Here is a 16,968-nt window from a genome sequence, read left to right as displayed (position 1 = left end):
CAGGAAATACAAAAGTGGGGGCACTAAAAGGTTTTTCCCGCGACGTAGGGAGGCCCCCCCAACCAAATCTCGCTTAGGGCCCTCAAAAGGCTAGAGGCGGCACTGCCTCTCTCCCTCCCGCATACCCCTCTCCTTCTCCAAGCTTCTCTCCCTCACTCTTCCATCATCGTGGTGGAGATATTTTTATCCATCTCTCCATCTTTGAGAGCATAATCATACTGCATTATTAAACAACCTATTCTGCTCAATGACTCTCTTTCTCTTTCTCTCTTACTACATTCGATTTTTCACATGAAATCAGGTGTTTTTTCTGTAAGGGTCTTTCAGCTATTTCCTGTCCTCCCCCTCTCTCTCTCCACCCCTCTCTCTCTCACTCTCTCTCTCTCTTTCTCTCTCTCCCCCTCTCTCTCTCTACCTCTCTCTCTCCCCCCCTCTCTCTCTTCCTGTCTCCTTCTTACACACAGACACTAATCTCATATCATTACTCTAGTGGTTAATTCCACATTCTCAGTAGGCACCTTAAGGAGGAAACATATTGAAGGAGGACGAGTGTTCTTATATGACAGGTAGTTCAGGTATAGAACACCACCCAGGTGTCCTGTGAGGATGATGGTAAATGCCTCAGACTAGAAGAATGAGAAAAATGGCTCTTTACAGTGAGCCAATCAGCCTTGAGCCAGGAGGAAGTACACTCTCAACCATACTGATAGAACACACTGAGCTAAAAAACACTGTCTGCAACTACTGCTGCGACTACAGTCTGTTCTCAAACACAGAGAGAGAGAGAAAGAGAGAGTGAGAGAGAGAGAGAGAGAGAGAAGGGAGGGAGAGACAGAAAGAGAGGGGTGTGGAGAGAGAGAGAATCTGAAAGTTTAGAACAGGTTATGTTCTGCTTAGTAACAGTCACACACACAATCTGTCACACACATAAACACACACCCACAGCAGCCCTTTCAGCTGAGGAGTTGGTTGTGTCTGGACCTGATTGAATCTCCCAGGAGAGAGCAGGTATTAGTGGAAGCCAGATTGGACCAGAGCTCCAGACACCTGGTACCATCACATCCCTCCCTCATTCTGACCCGGCTGGCTGGCTTGCGGGAAGGAGAGAGAAGGGGTGGGAGAGAGGAGATGGAGAAAGGGAAAGAGCATGATGGGAGAGAAAACAATATATAAACTTAGAAAAGTAGACCATCTAACGTTTGACTGGAGCAAATAAAGGATGAGAAAACCAACCATCAACAGTAAAACAACAACAATAAAACATCCATATCCCTTCTCACATTGCTGTTTGTCACTAAATGGCCATTTAAGAAAGGAAACAATGTCAATATCAGCAGAAATGATGAGCTAGCAGCACCAAAGCTATTTGTTCTTAATTAATGTTTGGGTTTAAGTCAAGGTCAGGGTTGGTGGTAAGAATTGCATCTCTTGTTGGAAAACGGCTGGGCTGGATAGTGTCACTGTCACTTTCAACCTCCAAAAATTCCCTCTCTTTCAACATCTCTCTCTCTCTCTCTTTCTGTCTGTGGGAGAGGTGGAAAAAATATTGTTATCGATCAATAATGGCAAACTTCATGCATTGACAACTTAGATGGAAAGCTACTGAGGATAGTAGCTGACTCTATAGCCACTCCTATCTGTCATATCTTTCATCTGAGCCTAGATTAAAGTCTTTGTCCTCAGGCCTGGAGGGAAGCCAAAGTCATTCCGCTACCATAGAATGGTAAAGTGGCCTTTACTGGTTCTAACAACAGACCTATCAGCTTGCTGCCAGCTCTTAGCAAACCGTTGGAAAAAATTGTGTTTGACCAAATACAATTTTGATTTAGTTAGTTATTTTATTTTATTTCACCTTTATTTAACCAGGTAGGCTAGTTGAGAACAAGTTCTCATTTGCAACTGCGACCTGGCCAAGATAAAGCATAGCAATTCAATACATACAACAGCACAGAGTTACACATCGAATAAACAAAACATAGTCAATAATACAGTAGAACAAAATAAAACAAAAAGTCTATATACAGTGAGTGCAAATGAGGTAAGTTAAGGAAATAAATAGGCCATGGTGGTGAAGTAATTACAATATAGCAATTAAACACTGGAATGGTAGATGTGCAGTAGATGAATGTGCAAGTAGAGATGCTGGGGTGCAAAGGAGCAAGATAAATAAATAAATACAGTATGGGGATGAGGTAGCTAGATAGATGGGCTGTTTACAGATGGGCTATGTACAGGTGCAGTGATCTGTGAGCTGCTCTGACAGCTGGTGCTTAAAGCTAGTGCGGGAGATGTGAGTCTCTGAGTTTTGCAGTTTGTTCCAGTCATTGGCAGCAGAGAACTGGAAGGAAAGACGACCAAAGGAGGAATTGGCTTTGGGGGTGACCAGTGAGATACACCTGCTGGAGCGCGTGTGCTACGAGTGGGTGCTGCTATGGTGACCAGTGAGCAGAGATAAGGCGGTGCTTTACCTAACAGAGACTTGTATATAACCTGTAGCCAGTGGGTTTGGTGACGAGTATGAAGCGAGGGCCAACCAACGAGAGCGTACAGGTTGCAATGGTGGGTAGTATATGGGGCTTTGGTTACAAAACGGATGGGACTGTGACAGACTGCATCCAGTTTGTTGAGTAGAGTGTTGGAAGCTATTTTGTAGATGACATCACCGAAGTCGAGGATCGGTAGGATGGTCAGTTTTACGAGGGTATGTTTGGCAGCATGAGTGAAGGACGCTTTGTTGCGATATAGGAAGCCGATTCTAGATTTAATTTTGGATTGGAGATGCTTAATGTGACTCTGGAAGGAGAGTTTACAGTCTAACCAGACACCTAGGTATTTGTAGTTGTCCACGTATTCTAAGTCGGTGCCGTCCAGAGTAGTGAGGCTGGATGGGCGAGCAGGTGCGGGCAGTGATCGGTTGAAAAGCATGCATTTAGTTTAAGCACTTGCATTTAAGAGCAGTTGGAGGCCACGGAAGGAGTGTTGTATGGCATTGAAGCTCATTTGGAGGTTAGTTAAAACACAGTGTCCAAAGAGGGGCCAGAAGTATACAGAATGGTGTCGTCTGCGTAGAGGTGTATCAGAGAATCACCAACAACAAGAGCAACATCATTGATGCAAACAGAGAAGAGAGTCGGCCTGAGGACTGAACCCTGTGGCACCCCCATAGAGACTGCCAGAGATCTGGACAACAGGCCCTCCGATTTGACACACAGAACTTTATCAGAGAAGTAGTTGGTAAACCAGGCGAGGCAATCATTTGAGAAACCAAGGCTGTCGTGTCTGCCAATAAGAATGTGGTGACTGACAGAGTGGAGGGTGCCGGGCAGTTGACCGGGGTAGGGGTAGCCAGGTGGAAAGCATGGCCAGCCGCAGAGAAATGCTTATTGAAATTCTCAATTATAGTGGATTTATTGGTGCTGACAGTGTTTCCTAGCCTCAGTGCAGTGGGCAGCTGGGAGGAGGTGCTCTTATTCTCCATGGACTTAACAGTTTCCCAGAACGTTTTTGAATTAGTACTCCAGGATGCAAATTTCTGTTTGAAAAAGCTAGCCTTAGCTTTCCTAACTGCCTGTGTATATTTGTTCCTAACTTCCCTGAAAAGTTGCATATCACGGGGGCTATTCGATGCTAATGCAGAACGCCACAGGATGATTTTGTGCTGGTCAAGGGCAGACAGGTCTGGAGTGAACCAAGGACTCTATCTATTCCTAGTTCTCAATTTTTTGAACGGGGCATGCTTATTTAAGATGGTGAGGAAGGCACTTTTAAAGAATAGCCAGGCATCATCTACTGACAGGATGAGGTCAATGACATTCCAGGATACCCCGGCCAGGTTGATTAGAAAGGCCTGCTTGCAGAAGTGTTTTTGGGAGCGTTTGACAGTGATGAGGGGTGGCCGTTTGGTCGCAGACCCATTACGGATGCAGGCAATTAGACAGTGATCGCTGAGATCTTGATTGAAAACAGCAGAGGTGTATTTGGAGGGTGAGTTAGTTAGGGTGAGATCTATGAGGGTGCCTGTGTTTATGGATTTGGAGTTTGATAATTTGTGTGAGATTGAGGGCATCAAGCTTGGATTGTAGGATGACCGGGGTGTTAAGCATGTCCCAGTTTAGGTCACCTCGTAGCACAAGCTCAGAAGATAGATGGGGGGAAATCAATTCACATATGGTATCGAGGGCACAGCTGGGGGCAGAGGGAGGTCTATAGCAAGCGGCAACAGTGAGAGACTTGTTTCTAGAAAGGTGAATTTTTAGTAGAAGTAGAAGCTCAAATTATTTGGGTACATACTTGGATAGTAATACAGAACTCTGCAGGCTATCTTTGCAGTAGATTGCAACACCGTCCCCTTTGGCAGTTCTATCTTGGTGGAAAATATTATAGTTTACGATGGTTTTTGGTGGTTTTCCTAAGTCAGGATTCAGACATCTGGGTTGGCAGAGTGTGCTAAAGCTGTGAGTAAAACAAACTTAGGGAGGAGGCTTCTAATGTTAACATGCATTGAAACCAAGGCTTTTACGGTTACAGAAGTCAACAAATGAGAGCACCTGGGGAGTAGGAGTGGAACTAGGCACTTCAGGACCTGGATTAACCTCTACATCACCAGAGGAACAGAGGAGAAGTAGGATAAGGGTACGGCTAAAGGCTATACGAACTGGCCGTCTAGCATGTTCGGAACAGAGAGTAAAAGGAGCAGGTTTCTGGGCACGATAGCATAGATTCAAGGCATAGTGTACAGACAAAGGTAAGGTAGGATGTGAGTACATTGGAGGTAAACCTAAGCATTGAGTAATGAAGAGAGATATATAGTCTGTAGAGATGTTTAAACCAGGTGATGTCATTGCATATGTAGGAGGTGGGACAACATGGTTGGTTAAGGCATATTGAGCAGGGCTAGAGGCTCTACTGTGAAATAACTGCTGAGATCTAGAAAAAATAAACTTGTTTCAAAATTAATATTTTTTTAAACAGAAAAGTGGTGTGTGCATATGCATTCAACCCCTTTGCTATGAAGCCCCTAAATAAGATCTGGTGCAACCAATTACTTTCAGAAGTCACATAATTAGTTAAATAAAGTCCACCTGTGTGCAATCTAAGTGTCACATGATCTGTCACATGATCTCAGTATATATACACCTGTTCTGAAAGGCCCTAGAGTCTGCAACACCACTAAGCAAGTGGCACCACCATGCACCAACCACCAAGCAAGCGGCAAACCCCAGACTTCAATCCAATTGAGAATCTGTGGTATGACTTAAAGATTGCGGTACACCAGTGGAACCCATCCAACTTGAAGGAGCTGGAGCAGTTTTGACTTGAAGAATGGGCAAAAATCCCAGTGGCTCGATGTGCCAAGCTTACAGAGACATACCCCAGAGACTTGCAGCTGTACTTGCTGCAAAAGGTGGCTCTATAAATTATTGACTTTTGGGGGGTGAATAGTCATGCACGCTCAAGCTTTCTATATTTTCTTTCTTATTTCTTGTTTGTTCCACAATAAAAAATATTTTGCATCTTCAAAGTGGTAGGCATGTTGTGTAAATCAAATGATACACCCCCCCCCCCAAAAAAAAAATCTAATTTAAATTCCAGGTTGTAAAGCAACAAAACAGGAAAAATGCCAAGGGGGTGAATACTTTCACAAGCCACTGTATGAATACTATGCATGCCTGTCTGTTTTGGCTAAGAGTTGAGGAAAGACTGACTGCGTCACTTCTTGTTTTTATGGAAATACCATTGCATAGTCAACTTACATACATCACTGACACACACAGTTACACCCCCAGACATGCCATCAGGGATCCTTTCACATTCCCCAGGTCCAGAAGAAATCCAAGGAAACGTACAGTATTATACAGAGCCATGAGTGCATGGAACTCCCTTCCATCTTTTATAGCTCAAGTGAACAGCAAACCTGGTTTCAAAAAAACAAATTAAGCAACAGCTCACGGCACAACAGTCTCCCCCATTTGACCTACTTGTTGTGTGTATGTCCTGACATGTATGTGATAGATGCACACACACACTACATGTTAGTTTTAATGTATGTAAATTGTAAGTCTTTTGTCTGTAATGTCTTTTTGTCTGTCTTTTTCGTTATGTCGGACAACAGTAAGATTAGCTGTCACCATTGGCGTAGGCTAATGTGAATCCTAGTAAATCAAATCTCTGCACAATATCCCTCTATCCCTCTAGTAGTCATAGTGTGTGTCATCTCTTTGTCTTTCCTGAACCCTTACCTTTGAACTACTGTGATATAGACACACACTGTCACCCTTTGTTGACTTCCTATTCCACTTCCTACTTCCTGTCCCTGTCAGACACCACTTCCTGTTAGTGAGGTCTTGGTTCGTGTCCATGGTGCTGCATGGAGTCAGGGCCATGGGTTGTGATGGGATACGCTCTGAGCCATGACCTCCTTATCTGTTTGTTTAGTTCCTGTGTCCAGCTCCTCCTTTCCTGTTCTGATCCTGGTATATCAGTAGTGCTATAACTATAACGTGATATGATTTAGGCTGTTATTAACTCTGTGCTGCAAAAGGTTCCCCAAACTAATGTTGTATGATGAGCAAACTTGCCTAAGGATTTAGCTCAGTAGGCTAATGCACACATGTGATTCATGATTAGGGTTGCAAAATTCTGTTAACTTTCCCAAAATTCAGGGGTTTTCCCAAAAATTATGATTGGAAGATTCCAGGAATCAGCAGGAAATCCGGAATCATGCAACCAGAATTTCTGGAAAACGGGGTATTTTTGGATAAGTTTGGATAAGAATTTTGTAACCCTAGTCATGATTTATGTAGTAGACCAAACATTTAAGAGTCAGAGAAAAGTTTGTGCTGATGCCTGGTGGAACACAGTGCAGTGACAGAAGTGACTTCTTGGAATGTTCCATTACTTCCTCTCTCCCAGGATGTCATCGTGTAACATGTTAAAGTGTCTCCCTGTAATATTTAATGGGGAGAATCTCAATTTGCTTTGCTCACCTCCATCTTCTGGAAACAGATGCGCTTGTATGAAATTAGACTCTCTTGCTCGACCCACGCGTCTTCAGACAAAGGATGTTTACCTGGGTGGATCCCAAAATAAATGTGTAAAGTGATACAACAAATGTAGCTAAGTTGTGGCAGACATTTTATAGATAAACATTAAGTAGAGTATTGTTTTTAAATGTCTGCATGCTTTTCTCCATCAAGAAAACAACAGCTGATTCGAAGGGGTGTGGCATATTGTAAAACACTTCTGTTCTAGATGCCGTGAGGATGCTCTTGTGCCTCCTCTGTCAAAGAAGGTAATTGAGGAGTGGAGCAGACTCCTTCGTTTGCCTACTAACGAATTGACAATCCCCTCGACCACTCAACCACTTATTTGGTTTCCGGATCACAGAAGAAAGGAGGATGGAGGAGTCGAGGAGAGGACACACTTTTGTCGAATTGAGAATCTCCCTATGATTTCCTACTTCCTTTCTCCCTTCTTCCTATTCACAGTGTTTGTGGTGTAACATGTTAAAGTTTCCCCCGGTAACATCCTGTGTCTTCCTCTCTCCCAGGTGTCCTTCTTCCTGTTCATAGTGTTTGTGGTCTACACCATGCTGCCGTTCTCCATGAGGGGAGCAGTCCTAGCCAGCATCATCACATGTTTATCACACACAATCACACTCAGTGTGTGTCTGGCGTTTACTGCAGAAGCCTTGGAACCACTGGTGTGGCAGGTAAGGGTACACACACACACACACATTTAAACATAAACACACACACAGATTCAAAGCACACACTCACACACACCACATACACACACATACATTTTATTTTCACACATTTTTATGATATAACCTATTTTGACAGTCGGCCCATCTACTGGAAATCACTCAGTTCTGCCTCCAGGGCAAGACAATCAACATCAACCTGCTTCTATCCAGCGGCTCTCTCTTTTTGCCCCCCTCTCTCTCCTCCCGATCTCTCTCTCTCTCTCCCTCTGCTCTGTGTGGGCCCTCAGTACGCTCCTCATTACCAGAGTAGAGCTCTCAGTCTAAATGAATAGCTACTCTGAGAGCTGGGGCTAGAGGCTGAGCCTGTGTGCCAAATAGCATCCTATTCTCGACAGGCCCTGGTCAAACGTAGTGCACAACATAGGGAATAGGATGCCATCTTAGCTGCTGCCGAGGAATAAATGAACTGGGAATAATGTCCTGCTCTATCGAAGCAAGCTAGGTCAGTGAAGGTACAACAGAACTTAATGCGTCAGTATGTCTGTGCTGTTGGTCAATGCTAACAATCTTTTCACATAGCCAGAAATAAAAGGCTTGGATGTTGCCCACAAAGTCTGTGACACAGGTATGCATGCAGGTAGGCTGGTACGTGCACATGCACACACAGGTACACACAACCTCAGCCAATCTCTATCCCTCTCAGGGTGCTTGCGTGTGCACACACACACACACACAGTCACACACACAAACGCCATGGTTTACTGGAAAAACCCTTTACATGTCTCTGTAAATAAACATGTATTAAACACATGTATTGCCTGGTCTTCTGAAGACCCCGTGTCTATTTATTTACAGGGCTTTGATGAGCCTGATGTTGACATAGTGGCAAACTACATGAACAAGATGTGTGTACTAGGGCAGGTTTATGGGGCAATAATGTGTTATTGAGTTGTATAGATGGACATTGGGTTATTAGATTATAGAAGACTTCATCTGCACTGGCGTCAGACACTGAGTTTATCTTTATGAGTCTCCTCTGTGTGTATGTTAGAGAGAGAGAGGGGGGGGGGGGTTGCATTTCTCTTGATTGAGTCATTCACATGTGACTTTCAGTATTTTATTCAAGTCTCCAATAGCATCTGTGTTCTTCTATACCCCTTCTTTCCCACCAGCTGCCCATTGTGACGTTTCATCATGTCTGTATGAGGCCCGTGCATCAGTCAGTTAGGGGGTGTCTGATGTGTGAGGCCACTGTGAGACAAGACAGTAACGACTAACAATTGGATACCATGTAATTGGGGAGAAAAAGGGTTCAACAAAAGACGTCCTGATCCTGAACATCTGTAAAACTAAGAGCATTTTATTTTGTACAAATCATTCCCTAAGTTCTAGACCTCAGCTGAATCTGGTAATGAATGGTGTGGCTGTTGAACAAGTTGAGGAGACTAAATTACTTGGTGTCACCTTAGCTGGTCATGGTAAGAAATATATATATATTCTATGGTTGTAAAGATGGGGAGAGGTTTGTCCTCAATAAAGAGATGCTCTGCTTTTTTTACACCACAATCCACAAAGCAAGTCATACAGGCTCTAGTTTTATCTTATCGTGATTATTGTCCAGTCATATGGTCAAGTGCTGCAAAGAAAGACCTAGTTAAGCTGCAGCTGGCCCAGAACAGAGCGGCACGTCTTGCTCTTCATTGTAGTCAGAAGGCTAATACAGCACCTTGCAAAAGTATTCATCCCCCTTGGCGTTTTTCCTAGTTTGTTGCATTACAACCTGTAATTGAAATAGATTTGTATTTGTATTTCATGTAATGGACAAACACAGAATAGTTGAAAATGGTGAAGTGAAAGAAAAAAGAAACTGTTTAAAAAACTTTTTTTTTTATGGAAAAGTGGTGCGTGCATATGTATTCAACCGTTTTGCTATGAAGCCCCTAAATAAGATCTGGTGCAACCAATCAGCTTCAGAAGTCACATAATTAGTTAAATAAAGTCCACCTTGATATTTTTATATTTGTATTTTTTTTATTTTACCTTTATTTAGCTAGGCAAGTCAGGAATGGCAATGGTAATGTCTGGGTGTGGGTTTGTTAGATTGGTTGTCTGGTAAAATGTATTCAGTCTATAAAATGTATTCAGTCTGTGAATAAGAATTTTCTCAGAGGAGGACTAAGGCTATTTTATCTCCTCTCCTCTCCTCTCCTCTCCTCTCCTCTCCTCTACTCTCCCCTACCCCTCCTCTCCTCTCCTCTATCAGATCCTGGCTAACATCATTATCTTTACATGTGGTAACCTGGCTGGAGCGTACCATAAGCACCTGATGAACCTGGCCCTCAGACAGACCTACCAGGATACTTGCAACTGCATTAAGTCCCCCATCAAACTGGAGTTTGAGAAACACCAGCAGGTAGGCCTACTTTGCACAGACATAAACAGTTATAGACACATGCGCATATACACACAAGCACATAGAGCTTATGCAGTATACATTGTGTGTGTGTGTGTGTGTGTGTGTGTGTGTGTGTGTGTGTGTGTGTGTGTGTGTGTGTGTGTGTGTGTGTGTGTGTGTGTGTGTGTGTGTGTGTGTGTGTGTGTGTGTGTGTGTGTGTAAAATAGAGCACCAATTCGGTGCCTGAGGCAATTAAAGGATTGAACTTGAATCTGTGTCCTGTTCGTCATTGTGCCTCTAACCGGGTATCCAGAGCAATTGTCCCTTACCTAAACCGGCACCTTAGTTTTGGGGTAAGCCCTAACTCCCCGGTGCTGCAGCCAGTCCAGCAAGTGGCAGAGCTCCAACCTGCTCAACCTGCAGACTGCCAGTCAGCCCTGCAGCCACTCAGCTGGCACCCCAACCGACAGCCTGAGTCTCTCCTGGTCAACCTGCAGACTGCCAGTCAGCCCTGCAGCCACTCAGCTGCCACCCCAACCGACACAGCCTGAGTCTCTCCTGGTCAACCTGCAGACTGCCAGTCAGCCCTGCAGCCACTCAGCTGCCACCCCAACCGACACAGCCTGAGTCTCTCCTGGTCAACCTGCAGACTGCCAGTCAGCCCTGCAGCCACTCAGCTGGCACCCCAACCGACAGCCTGAGTCTCTCCTGGTCAACCTGCAGACTGCCAGTCAGCCCTGCAGCCACTCAGCTGCCACCCCAACCGACACAGCCTGAGTCTCTCCTGGTCAACCTGCAGACTGCCAGTCAGCCCTGCAGCCACTCAGCTGGCACCCCAACCGACAGCCTGAGTCTCTCCTGGTCAACCTGCAGACTGCCAGTCAGCCCTGCAGCCACTCAGCTGGCACCCCAACCGACACAGCCTGAGTCTCTCCTGGTCAACCTGCAGACTGCCAGTCAGCCCTGCAGCCACTCAGCTGCCACCCCAACCGACACAGCCTGAGTCTCTCCTGGTCAACCTGCAGACTGCCAGTCAGCCCTGCAGCCACTCAGCTGGCACCCCAACCGACACAGCCTGAGTCTCTCCTGGTCAACCTGCAGACTGCCAGTCAGCCCTGCAGCCACTCAGCTGGCACCCCAACCGACAGCCTGAGTCTCTCCTGGTCAACCTGCAGACTGCCAGTCAGCCCTGCAGCCACTCAGCTGCCACCCCAACCGACACAGCCTGAGTCTCTCCTGGTCAACCTGCAGACTGCCAGTCAGCCCTGCAGCCACTCAGCTGGCACCCCAACCGACACAGCCTGAGTCTCTCCTGGTCAACCTGCAGACTGCCAGTCAGCCCTGCAGCCACTCAGCTGGCACCCCAACCGACACAGCCTGAGTCTCTCCTGGTCAACCTGCAGACTGCCAGTCAGCCCTGCAGCCACTCAGCTGGCACCCCAACCGACACAGCCTGAGTCTCTCCTGGTCAACCTGCAGACTGCCAGTCAGCCCTGCAGCCACTCAGCTGGCACCCCAACCGACACAGCCTGAGTCTCTCCTGGTCAACCTGCAGACTGCCAGTCAGCCCTGCAGCCACTCAGCTGCCACCCCAACCGACACAGCCTGAGTCTCTCCTGGTCAACCTGCAGACTGCCAGTCAGCCCTGCAGCCACTCAGCTGGCACCCCAACCGACACAGCCTGAGTCTCTCCTGGTCAACCTGCAGACTGCCAGTCAGCCCTGCAGCCACTCAGCTGGCACCCCAACCGACACAGCCTGAGTCTCTCCTGGTCAACCTGCAGACTGCCAGTCAGCCCTGCAGCCACTCAGCTGCCACCCCAACCGACACAGCCTGAGTCTCTCCTGGTCAACCTGCAGACTGCCAGTCAGCCCTGCAGCCACTCAGCTGGCACCCCAACCGACAGCCTGAGTCTCTCCTGGTCAACCTGCAGACTGCCAGTCAGCCCTGCAGCCACTCAGCTGGCACCCCAACCGACAGCCTGAGTCTCTCCTGGTCAACCTGCAGACTGCCAGTCAGCCCTGCAGCCACTCAGCTGGCACCCCAACCGACACAGCCTGAGTCTCTCCTGGTCAACCTGCTGTTACCAGACCCGACCTGCCTCTGGCTCCGAACCGGGATGCACATCTAGCCCCCATATGAGAGCCTCCACCTAACCAGTGCGTTTGTCCAGTTCTGGTTAAAGATACCTGGCCTGACTTGGTGGGGTGGCCTCCTCATCCAGCCTGGACACCTCTAGCAGCATGGCATGACTCAAGCTGGGCAGTCCAGCCTCACAGACACTGTGAGTACCTTGACCCTCACTACCCGCTCCCTCCATGGCATGGAACGGGTGGCGACATGGGGCTGCGGGACTCCTGCCTCCAGGGTCTTAAAATCACTGGCCTTCACAAACCGGAAACTGGGGACACAGCCATGCCTGCACAAGAGGGTTTCTTCTGAGTTAAAAATCTACTTCATACATTTTGGGGCAGCAGTAGAAAAACCTCTCTCAAACCCTCTCTCTGGCCCTGGGACATAGAGACAAACTTTGTGACTTCTTACAGCTGAGGCAGGCGACCAATTGTCCTGCATCAGAAGGCCATTTCACACCTGTGTGTTATCAACCAGGTTGCCAGGGAACAGAGTCAGTGGACCTGGTCAGCCAACCAGTGGTCTAGCCCGGGAGCAGCAGAACCCCACTCTGCCTCTCAACTCTTCAGCTGTTTTCAGGATGGCAGGTTGAGGCAACCTCTATATTTAAAAAGTTATATTTAACCTTTATTTAACTAGGCAAGTCCGTTTAGAACAAATTCTTATTTACAATGGCGGCCTACCAAAAGGCAAAAGGCCTCCTGCGGGAATGGGGGCTGGGATTTAAAAAAATGGATACAAAAATAAATAACATATAAATATAGGACAAAACACACATCGCGACAAGAGAGACAACACAACACTACATAAAGAGAGACCTAAGACAACAACATAGCAAGGCAGCAACACATGACAACACAGCATGGTAGCAACACAACATGACAACAACATAGGATCAACACAACATGGTAGCAGCACAAAACACAGTACAAACATTATTGGGCACAGACAACAGCATAAAGGGCAAGAAGGTAGAGACAACAATATATCACGCAAAGCAGCCACAACTGTCAGTAAGAGCGTCCATGATTGAGTCTTTGAATGAAGAGATTGAGATAAAACTGTCCAATTTGAGTGTTTGTTGCAGCTCGTTCCAGTTGCTAGCTGCAGAGAACTGAAAAGACGAGCGACCCAAGGATGTGTGTGCTTTGGGGACCTTTAACAGAATGTGACTGCCAGAACGGGTGTTGTATGTGGAGGATGAGGGCTGCAGTAGATATCTCAGATAGGGGGGAGTCTAAGAGGCTTTTATAAATAAGCATCAACCAGTGGGTCTTGCGACATGTATACAGAGATGACCAGTTTACAGAGGAGTATAGGTTTGGTGGCAAATCTGATGGCCGAATGGTAAAGAACATCTAGCAGCTCGATAAACTCCTGTCCTCCACCTCAACTCACGTCTGGACCCTTTCCACATGAACAATGTTGCCTCTGGACATTTCCAACTGGTGTTAGTGTATCTTTGACAATCACATCACTTACACTAGACAGTTTCGACATGAGTCCTTCCTGTTCGCTGTGTGTCTATATTGAGTGTGGAATTAAAAGTGTGAATTGTTTCTCTGTCTCCAACTGGTCACTCTATATCCTCTAACTGGGACACTGGGACAATGGGACAATGGGACAGTTGTACCTGTATTTTAAACCGGCACCTCTATCGGAGTCCACCACCAGATGGTGGCGCTCTTTATTTCAGTGTGTATGTGTGTGTTTGTATGGGTGTGTGTGTGTGTTTGTATGTGTGTGAGTGTGTGTGTGTTTGTATGTGTGTGTGTGTATGAGTGTGTTTGTATGGGTGTGTGTGTGTGTTTGTATGTGTGTGAGTGTGTGTGTGTATGTGTGTGTGTGTATGTGTGTGTGTGAGTGTGTGTGTGTTTGTATGGGTGTGTGTATGTGTGTGTCTGTATGGATGTGTGTGTGTGTGTGTTTGTATGTGTGTGTTTGTATGGGTGTGTGTGTGCATGTGTGTGTATGTATGGGTGGGTGTGTGTATGTGTGTGTGCGTGTGTGTATGTGTGTGTTTGTATGTGTGTGTGTGTGTTTGTATGGGTGTGTGTATGTGTGTGTCTGTATGGATGTGTGTGTGTTTGTATGGGTGTGTGTGTGTGTGTGTATGTATGTGTATGTATGGGTGGGTGTGTGTATGTGTGTGTGCGTGTGTGTATGTGTGTGTTTATATGGGTGTGTGTGTGTGTGTGTGTGTGTGTGTGTGTGTGTGTGTGTGTGTGTGTGTGTGTGTGTGTGTGTGTGTGTGTGTGTGTGTGTGTGTGTGTGTAAAATAGAGCACCAATTCGGTGCCTGAGGCAATTAAAGGATTGAACTTGAATCTGTGTCCTGTTCGTCATTGTGCCTCTAACCGGGTATCCAGAGCAATTGTCCCTTACCTAAACCGGCACCTTAGTTTTGGGGTAAGCCCTAACTCCCCGGTGCTGCAGCCAGTCCAGCAAGTGGCAGAGTGTATGTGTGTGTGCGTGTGTGTATGTGTGTGTTTGTATGTGTGTGTGTTTGTATGGGTGTGTGTATGTGTGTGTCTGTATGGATGTGTGTGTATGTTTGTGTGTGTGTGTGTGTGTGTGTGTGTGTGTGTTTGTATGTGCTTGTATGGGTGTTTGTATGGGTGTTTGTGTGTATGTGTGTGTTTGTATGGGTGTTTGTATGGGTGTTTGTATGGATGTGTGTGTATGTGTGTTTGTATGGGTGTGTTTGTGTGTATGTGTGTGTTTGTATGGGTGTGTGTGTGCTTGTATGTGCTTGTATGGGTGTGTGTGTATGTGTGTGTTTGTATGGGTGTTTGTATGGGTGTTTGTATGGGTGTGTTTGTGTGTATGGGTGTGTGTGTTTGTATGGGTGTTTGTATGGGTGTTTGTATGGGTGTGTTTGTGTGTATGTGTGTTTGTATGGGTGTGTGTGTTTGTATGGGTGTTTGTATGTGTGTTTGTATGGGTGTGTTTGTGTGTATGTGTGTTTGTATGGGTGTGTTTGTGTGTATGTGTGTGTTTGTATGGGTGTTTGTATGTGTGATTGTATGTGTGTGTGCGTGTGTGTGTGTTTGTATGGGTGTGTGTATGTGTGTGTCTGTATGGATGTGTGTGTATGTTTGTATGTGTGTGTTTGTATGGGTGTGTGTGTGTGTGTGTGTGTGTGTGTGTGTGTGTGTGTGTGTGTGTGTGTTTGTATGGGTGTGTGTATGTGTGTGTCTGTATGGATGTGTGTGTGTGTGTGTGTGTGTGTGTGTGTGTGTGTGTGTGTGTGTGTGTGTGTGTTTGTATGTGCTTGTATGGGTGTTTGTGTGTATGTGTGTGTTTGTATGGGTGTTTGTATGGGTGTTTGTATGGATGTGTGTGTATGTGTGTTTGTATGGGTGTGTTTGTGTGTATGTGTGTGTTTGTATGGGTGTGTGTGTGCTTGTATGTGCTTGTATGGGTGTGTGTGTATGTGTGTGTTTGTATGGGTGTTTGTATGGGTGTGTTTGTGTGTATGTGTGTTTGTATGGTCGTGTGTGTTTGTATGGGTGTTTGTATGGGTGTTTGTATGGGTGTTTTTGTGTGTATGTGTGTTTGTATGGGTGTGTGTGTTTGTATGGGTGTTTGTATGTGTGTTTGTATGGGTGTGTTTGTGTGTATGTGTGTTTGTATGGGTGTGTTTGTGTGTATGTGTGTGTTTGTATGGGTGTTTGTATGGGTGTGTTTGTGTGTATGTGTGTTTGTATGTGTGTGTTTGTGTGTGTGTGTGTGTGTGTGTGTGTGTGTGTGTGTGTGTGTGTGTGTGTGTGTGTGTGTGTGTGTGTGTGTGTGTGTTTGTATGTGCTTGTATGGGTGTTTGTATGGGTGTTTGTGTGTATGTGTGTGTTTGTATGGGTGTTTGTATGGGTGTTTGTATGGATGTGTGTGTATGTGTGTTTGTATGGGTGTGTTTGTGTGTATGTGTGTGTTTGTATGGGTGTGTGTGTGCTTGTATGTGCTTGTATGGGTGTGTTTGTATGGGTGTTTGTATGGGTGTTTGTATGGGTGTGTTTGTGTGTATGTGTGTTTGTATGGGTGTGTGTGTTTGTATGGGTGTTTGTATGTGTGTTTGTATGGGTGTGTTTGTGTGTATGTGTGTTTGTATGGGTGTGTTTGTGTGTATGTGTGTGTTTGTATGGGTGTTTGTATGTGTGATTGTATGGGTGTGTTTGTGTGTATGTGTGTTTGTATGGGTGTGTTTGTGTGTATGTGTGTGTTTGTATGGATGTTTGTATGTGTGTGTGTATGTGTGTGTTTGTATGGGTGTTTGTATGTGTGTTTGTATGGGTGTGTTTGTGTGTATGTGTGTTTGTATGGGTGGGTTTGTGTGTATGTGTGTGTTTGTATGGATGTTTGTATGTGTGTTTGTATGGGTGTGTGTGTATGTGTGTGTTTGTATGGGTGTTTGTATGTGTGTTTGTATGGGTGTGTTTGTGTGTATGTGTGTTTGTATGGGTGGGTGTGTGTGTATGTGTGTTTGTATGGGTGGGTTTGTGTGTATGTGTGTGTTTGTATGGGCGCCTTAGGGGGTGACTCATAAATGCAGCTTAGTAGATAGTAGGGAGGGTCATTATGTCCCTCACACACCACAGGCTAATTTTCCCAAAATACAGAGACAAATGAACATACACACACACACACACACACACACACACACACACACACACACACACACACACACACACACACACACACACACACACACACACACACACACACACACACACACA

At 45.9% G+C, this 16,968-nt stretch overlaps 1 protein-coding gene across 5 annotated transcripts in view; it reads left to right on the top strand.

The window, feature by feature from the left end:
• Positions 1-16,968, top strand: part of LOC135549746 (adenylate cyclase type 2-like) — a 118,456-nt gene that overhangs the window by 21,536 nt on the left and 79,952 nt on the right. For all 5 annotated transcript variants that reach the window (XM_064980007.1, XM_064980006.1, XM_064980009.1 and 2 more), the window contains exons 3-4: positions 7,550-7,711; positions 9,972-10,121. In XM_064980007.1, coding sequence (XP_064836079.1) covers positions 7,550-7,711; positions 9,972-10,121 — 312 coding nt within the window. The remainder of the gene's footprint in view (positions 1-7,549; positions 7,712-9,971; positions 10,122-16,968) is intronic.

Source organism: Oncorhynchus masou, chromosome 12 (genome assembly GCF_036934945.1).
Source record: "Oncorhynchus masou masou isolate Uvic2021 chromosome 12, UVic_Omas_1.1, whole genome shotgun sequence".
Taxonomy (NCBI): domain Eukaryota; kingdom Metazoa; phylum Chordata; class Actinopteri; order Salmoniformes; family Salmonidae; genus Oncorhynchus; species Oncorhynchus masou.
The sequence above is the reverse complement of the archived record's forward strand: the minus strand, read 5'-3'. Positions and strand labels throughout refer to the sequence as shown.